The sequence below is a fragment of the Octopus bimaculoides genome, chromosome 14 (genome assembly GCF_001194135.2).
Source record: "Octopus bimaculoides isolate UCB-OBI-ISO-001 chromosome 14, ASM119413v2, whole genome shotgun sequence".
In the NCBI taxonomy this organism is placed as follows: Eukaryota; Metazoa; Mollusca; class Cephalopoda; order Octopoda; family Octopodidae; genus Octopus; species Octopus bimaculoides.
In genome coordinates, this window is record NC_068994.1 from 4,815,888 (window position 1) to 4,823,589 (window position 7,702).

The window sequence follows — 7,702 nt, forward strand, 5'->3', positions numbered from 1 at the left end:
ATATATATGTATATATATACATCTTTTTATATATACATATCAGAGATCAGTTTTTACCGAGTTTAGTTCAATTCCCAAATGAGTTAATGTGTGATGCAGGTGGGAAGATTTGTGTGTGTGTGTGTGTGTGTGTGTGTATGTATACATATGTATGTAAGAAGTTGCTTTCCAGCCTCATGGTTCCAGGTTCAGTCCCACTGTGTGGCACCTTGGGCAAGTGTCTTCTGCTATAGCCTTGGGCAGATGAAAGCCTTGTGGGAGGATTTGGTAGACGGAAACTGAAAGAAGCCTGTTATGTATATACATATATATGTATATATTTACGTGTGTGTGTGTGTGTGTGTGTCTTTGTCTCCCCCACCATTGCTTGATAACCGATGCTAGTGTGTTTATGTCCTTGTAACTTAGCAGTTTGGCAAAAGAGACCAATAGTACTTGGCTTACAAAGAATAAGTTCTGGGATTGATTTCTTCGATGGAGCATGGCCACAGTCAACTGACTGAAACAAGTGAAAGAATATATGATGTATGTAAATGTACGCACAGACCATGAATCAGGAATTTGAGATGTTTCTTAAATTCCTAAGTGAGTAGAGGAAGAATTGGTACATGCAGGGAACAAAATTCCCAAGGACAGCTGAGAAAGGGGACCAGACTTGCTTACATCCATTGGTGCTGTCTTTTTGTTTTTCCTCCCCAAATTCCCTTATCCATCTGCATTGTTATTTTCTGGTAATACACCCACCCACACACATATACATCGGGGATCAGTAGCCACGACTGGTTCAATCATCAGGTTAAGCAAGCAGACAAAGCGAGAATAGTGTATATGTGTGTACGTGTATGGAGAAAGAAAGGATATATGAAGGAATTATTTACAGAGCAATCCCTTGTTAAAGGGTTATAACCAACAAAGTATTAGGGTCCAGTTTATATTATATTTACACATTTTCAGTCCTATACTGTATTGATTGTTTTTATTATTATTTGATTTCAAATTTAAGCACAAGGTCAACAATTTTGAAGACAGTCAGTACCACTGACCTCAGTACTTGACTAGTACTTTATTATTATTATTATTATTATTGTTATTATCTTTTTTTTTTACACAACACTGCATTTTTATTTAGGTTTTGAAAATTTTTTTCATTAAATACAAAATATTACATTTGTTTGTTTTTTTTTAAATTCATTTTTTAAAAAATTTATTATTATTATTATTATTTTTTTTTTGTTTCAATATGCAATAGCTTGAGTGTATTGTTTGCAAACATTATGTTAAGACTGTATGAGTATTATGTATGTGTATGTGAATATTATGTGTGTGTGTGTGTGTGTGTGTGTGTGTGAAAATGAAGTTTATCTCTTGAATGTGGAAATGTGTTACAACCTTTATTTGTTGTTGTTGTTACATATGAGTGTTTGTAAACAAATTGTGATGTGGTGAGGTGTGTTAATGTCCAGGCCCTGTACACACCTCAAAGTCAATGTTGTTGTAATTGTTTTTTTTTTAACGAATACATTTTCCTCTCTTGCATTAGCTTTTGAGGTGTAACCAAAAATGTCATTTTTAAAAAAAATAAAAACCACCCAATGGTGGATGAGTTACTGACCCTGACTAGGTCTTTGGTTTTGGTTTTTCACCACAAGATGTCTCTAGTAGTTACATTTTGTCAGGTGAGAGAACAAGTCATGTTTTGAATGATGCAATGAGACAGAGGAAAGAATATTAATGTTTATTAAGAGACAAAGATCAACTATTATTATTATTAATGTTATCATTATTATTATAATTATTATCATTATTGTAATTTACCCCACCGATTTTCACTTGGAACTACTGATATCTTCTGATGTATTTCGTGAAGAGTGCATCCCTTGAAGGTTTCCCCAAGCGTTTTGCTTGTTTTGTTTGGATGCACAAGTGACACTGGGCCATGCAGAGCCTATTAATGGTGGAACAGCAAAGCCCCGAGACCACAAATAGTTGTTTTCCCACGACTGAGGCATTCCATGAATATAGGTTGAATTGGAATGTGAAGAGGACGCAGTAGACGCTTGCGGCCTAATCGGTGTGGTCACTTGGGAATCTTTGCTCTGTTGATTTGATTGATCACGTACAAGCTCGCTATTCTTGATGTTTGGTTTCATTTGGGAGTTGGCTTCTTTGTTCGAAGAGCTGTAGTTCAGGGATTTTAGTTCGCCATCACTACCGACTGTGCTAGTGTTGAACTTCTTACCAAGGCTGTTGATTGTCGATGAGAGAGTATTGGTTCCCTTCAGAAACATTCGGTCTCCAGCAGCAGCAGCAGCTATTGCAGCAGGACACTTGTGGTTTGTCAGGTTAGGTCGTTGGGTGAAGGATTTGCCACAATGATCACACGAGAATGGTTTCTCTCCAGTGTGTTTGCGAAGGTGAGTTTTTAAATTACCCTGGTGTGAAAACTTCTCCTTGCAGTACTCACATTCAAATGGCTTTTCACCTGTGTGAGTTCTTTCATGGTTTTGTAGGAAAAATTTGTTACAGAATGGCTTTTTGCAGAAGTTACAGTAAAACAACTCTCCGTTGTGGACTCTCTTGTGGTCGATCAGATTGTTACGTTGACTGAAAGATTTACCGCAGTCGTCACAATTAAATGGTCTCTCTCCAGTGTGTCTCCGCAGATGTAATTTTAGATTTCCTCGTTGAGAAAAGCTCTTTTTACAGAAATTACATTGGAAAGGCTTTTCTCCTGTATGGGTCCTTTCATGATTTTTCAAAAAGAACTGGTTGGAAAATCCCTTTTTGCAGTAGCTGCAATAGAACATTTCTCCAGTGTGAGCTTGTTCATGTATTTTTAAGAAAAATTGGTTTGTAAATGCTTTGTTACAAACAATACAGAAGAACAAATCCCCGCTGTGAATTCTCTTGTGATCAATCAGACAGTTTTTCTGTGCAAAACCTTTGCCACAGATGTCACACACATGGGGTTTCTCCCCAGTGTGTATTCTCACATGAAGTTTCAAGTTCCCTCGTTGGGCAAAAGCTTTATTGCAAAATTGGCACACAAATGGTTTCTCACCTGTGTGAGTTCTCAAGTGATTTTTTAAGAAGAACTGATTTGGGTAACCTTTCTTACAGTATGAACAATAATACACTTCTCCTGAATGTGTCTGTTCGTGAATCTTCAAGAAAAACTGATTGCAGAAGGCCTTCTTGCATACACTACAATAATATAGTTCGCCAGTGTGAAAACGTTTATGATCGCTAAGGCTGTTCCTTTGAGTAAATGCTTTTCCGCAGACATCACAGACAAATGGCTTCTCGCCAGTATGTATTCTCATGTGTGTACGGTAGTTTCCACTTTGAGCAAATGATTTACCACAAAACTGGCAGTGGAAAGGTTTTTCCCCTGTGTGTGTCCGTTCATGGTTACGTAGAAAAAATTGATTTGAGAAACCCTTTTTGCAGAAGGTGCAATAAAACATATTTTCACCTCCTTCGCTATTACTCACAGCAGTATGGCTCTGTTCGTGGATTTTCAAGAAAAATTGGTTAGTGAATGCTTTCTTGCAGACAATACAGAAAAACATGTCGCCAGAGTGAAGGCGTTTGTGATCTGTCAGGCAATTCTTTTGAGCAAACGATTTGTCGCAGAGGTCACATTGAAACGGTCGCTCTCCTGTGTGTATGCGCATATGAGTTTTCAAGTTTCCACGCTGTGAAAACTTCTTGTCGCAAAAGTTGCATTCAAAAGGCTTCTCGCCAGTATGAGTTCTTAGATGATTTCGCAGAAAGAATTCATTGGCGAATGGCTTCTTGCAGTAACTGCAGTAAAATAAATCTCCACTGTGAAGCCGCTTGTGATCATTTAGACAGTTCTTCTGAGAGAAACTTTTGCCGCATACCTCACAAGAAAATGGTTTATCACCGGAATGGGTGCGAAGGTGCAACTTTAAATTGGCATGGTGAGAAAAGCCTCTGTTGCATATGTCGCAGTGATAGGGCTTTGAATGCATGTTGTTGCCCATCAGATTTCTCTGGCCTGTCATTTCCTGTGTTGCCTGGGATTGGACAGGCATGCAATTATGATTCTTTAAGTCCACGAATAAAGAGAACTGCTTGTGACAACCAGAACAGCCAAATGGTTTGGTGGACCCCATTGAATGTATCTGGTGAGTTTGCTCATGGTTCTTGAGAAAAAATGGGCTAGAAAATATCTTCTTACAAATTGTACACGGATATGTCTTTTGGATAAGGGATGTGCTGGTAGTGGTGTTATTGTTTGTAGAGGAACTACCCTGATTGAGGTTAGGCAAGGCAGGTCTTTGATTCGACAAATCTTTGCGGGCAATCGTATCATTTCTGAAGCTCTTTCCGCCTCCACTGGACGTTGTGACGCTAGTGGCCGTCCCTGTTGTGCCTCCAGAGCCATCCAAAGGTCGAAATGCTTTGCCCCCAGACGAAGCATTCGGGTGGCCTTTTAGATGGTGGTTTTGGTACAACGATTGGCTGTTAATGCCTTGCTGACTTCCAATAGGGTAGCTAGACTGAACAGGGTACATATTGGGTAGATGTCACTGTGCTTCCAAATTACATTTGATTTGCTACAATAGGGAGAAGATGGTGGTGACACAAATGATTATGATAATGATAATGGTTATGGTGGTACTGTAGTTGATGATGATGATGATGATGGTGACAACAGCAATGTAAAAGGAACAGTTTACATCATAAACCAGCTGGACTATAGATCAGGACTATTGACATTGTCCACTACTACATGTTGTACTTTTCACAGTATCATCCTTTCTGATAAGTGTTCAGCAGTTCAAATCACAGACACAACACTCAAACTACTAACCATCAAACGGACAAAGTGACCTCCGACCTTTGTGACACAAATTAAGGGGAGCAAAACAATGCCGTGTACTCAGGTAGTTAAACAAAAGGGGCCAAGGTGTTTCTAGAAGAGGTCAACTAAAACAAAAATACGACTCTAAATTATCTTTTAACGGATCACAAATTTTCATTGTTTGTCAATTGATCCACAGAACATCAAGTTATCAATATACATACATATATATATATTGCATAATAAGAACCTGAAGAGTTAGAAATGCCAACTCAAACAATCCCTATTACATATCTACATACGTGTATGTATACCGATATATATATATATATATATATATATATGAAAGCTAGATGTGTTCAGGAAAAGAACTGGATGCTAATCTCATTGATTAAGATTCAACATGTGGTTAGAAATTTCCTACAGACACACACAGGTTTTCCGTTATGAATGTATACAGCAACATAGGTAGAGATTTTGTATATATATACACACAGCAATGAATATCCCCCACAGTTTACCATATGCAGTTGTATTTGGTATTTTCCAAAGTGTGGTAGTGTTGTTATAGAGCCGAGAGACAGAACAACACGTTGTGCAATGTTGGTTGTTAGGTTGGTGTGGGGATTTCCTTTGGATGGACCAAATATGCCATGTGTAATGTGTCCCAGTTGCCAAAAACCTTTATAAAAGAAGCAGAAGATATAAAATGTATCAAATGTGAGAAAGGCTATTCAGGGATTCTTCAGAAGTTGATCTCCATTGGGTGGTGGGGAGTTTCTGTAAGGACAGCAAACAAATCTGAAAAGAAATAAATAAATATATATATATAGGCTTGCTGGCACATTAAGGAAAAATAGAACTCAATATTTAACCCATTAGCATTTAAACTGGCCATATCTGGCCCAAATATTCTACCCACCTTATTTTAAAACTAACCAGATTCTAAAAATAACAATCATATCGAAATCTTGAAGTAACAAGATAGTACATGATTAATTCAAAACATAGTGATTAAATTAAGTTAGACTGGTAAAATAGACAAGTTAGACAGGTTTATAAGTCAGACAAATGTATATAGACAAGCATGATTGTGAGGGGGGTTAAGAACTTTGTTTTTAGCAACATAACTTCAGGTTCAAGTCCCACTGTGACACCTTGGGTAAGTTTCATCAATTTCATAACCTTAAGTTGTCAAAAACATTGTGAAATTTGACAGATGTGGCTGGCTCTAAATATCTTGAATGAAATTCGGCAGAGAGGGTTTGTGCAAATTGTGAGAAATATCTGATAGACAGGGGTTTCTTAAAAGTAATGTTTGGTAGATAGAAGCTGTGTGGTAATTTTTTGGCTGGGGGTGTGTTTCTGTTACCATGAAAGTAAGATTTGACAGGGTTTGAAATTAGATTTAATAAACACTCCATCAATCCTGCCCTTTGCAATGATGGGAGTTCACCGGGTGAATGTGATGAAGAATGTTTAGAGACAAGTTTGAAAGATACTTTTGAAGACAGCTCTATGGTACCTGTTTACAGCTTACTGGACTAGGCCAGTCCCAGTTTGGTGTCTTGGGCACAATGTTACTAAGAGGACTTGAACCATTTGGCTGGCATTCCTAACATCCCACCAATTTCAGTAGCTTTGGTTTTTCAGTATAAAATCTGACAATTGTTTTCAGAGCCTGTGAATATGAGTTTGTGTGCATGTGTGTGTAATATATATATGTCACATTAACATCAATCTTTCTATTAAAACAAGTTAATCAACCACCAATGTGATGTTGATTACTCATTTTCTTGCTTGTTATTGTCATACATACACACACACACATATACACATACATACATACACACACATTCTCCAGGCTGGCATGGGTCAGATGAGATTTTGCTGAGTCAGTTTTTTATGGCTGGCTGGCTGGTCTTCTTGTTGCCAATCCTTACTTGTTTCCAACTAAAGTATATATTCCCCCCCCCCCACCTTTCACATGTCCAAGCACATAATGGCCAAACATGGATTTATGGCAGGCACAAACATTGATATCACCTAAACGGCAACACTGTTCTACACCTTATATGCACAGTGTTAAGATGTAGAAGAGGAGACTGAAACACACACACACACACACACACACAACAGGCTTTGGTGTTGTTTCCAGTGACCAATATCACTCATAAGATACTGGTCAGCACAAAAGACCATAGCAGAAGTAATTTGCCCATGGAAACAGACAGGAGGATTGTGGAAATCAGTGCTGCAGGATAGCAATGGCCTCTCTGTTGATGGGATTCTGGTGAGGTGGAGACCTTGAGCAAAGAACAGAGAAAGAAAACAAGCAGAGTGGCCCCTACCACCACTCTGATGTAATAAAGAATGGTCAGAAAGTTGATCATTATGGTCAACTAAGTTTATTTAGGTTTAATTAAAATAATTACCAGTAACAAATGAGGATAAGGGGATCAAGAACCATACTCAATATGTCTGACTAAAGCAGACAAGGAATTGTGACAAACACAGCCATGGCCTTATTCTCTGTGTCACAATGACCTTTCTCAAGCTATGGGTATGTCCCTTTCTGTTTGAAATGTGTGTTGTAATAGAAGCTTCAAAAACGGAAACTGTTAAAATCTCAGGTTGTGGTTTTTGAAGTGAAAAGAACTGACTAGAAAAACAAGAGGAAAAGTTAAGAATGCTAAACAGCTGATTCCTGTCTTGATAAACTCTTTTCAAACAGAAAACTGGTTTTGTCTGAGATGATATCATGAAGGTTAGGTGTATAAAAATATAAGCTATTTATAAGAGAGTTATTTCATTTTTAGATAGAAATATCAAATCAGGGTCTGAGTTAAATGGTGGAGGTGGGTGGTA

The 7,702-nt window shown here is 37.9% G+C and overlaps 1 protein-coding gene across 3 annotated transcripts in view; it reads right to left on the reverse strand.

Annotated features, from left to right (window-relative positions):
• Nucleotides 1-6: 6 nt before the first annotated feature.
• The window catches only part of LOC106870074 (zinc finger protein 271), a 21,729-nt gene continuing 14,033 nt past the window's right edge, over nt 7-7,702 (reverse strand). For all 3 annotated transcript variants that reach the window (XM_014916047.2, XM_014916046.2, XM_014916045.2), the window contains exon 2: nt 7-5,635. In XM_014916047.2, the coding sequence (XP_014771533.1) occupies nt 1,827-4,544 (2,718 nt within the window). In that variant the 5' untranslated portion in view covers nt 4,545-5,635 and the 3' untranslated portion in view covers nt 7-1,826. The remainder of the gene's footprint in view (nt 5,636-7,702) is intronic.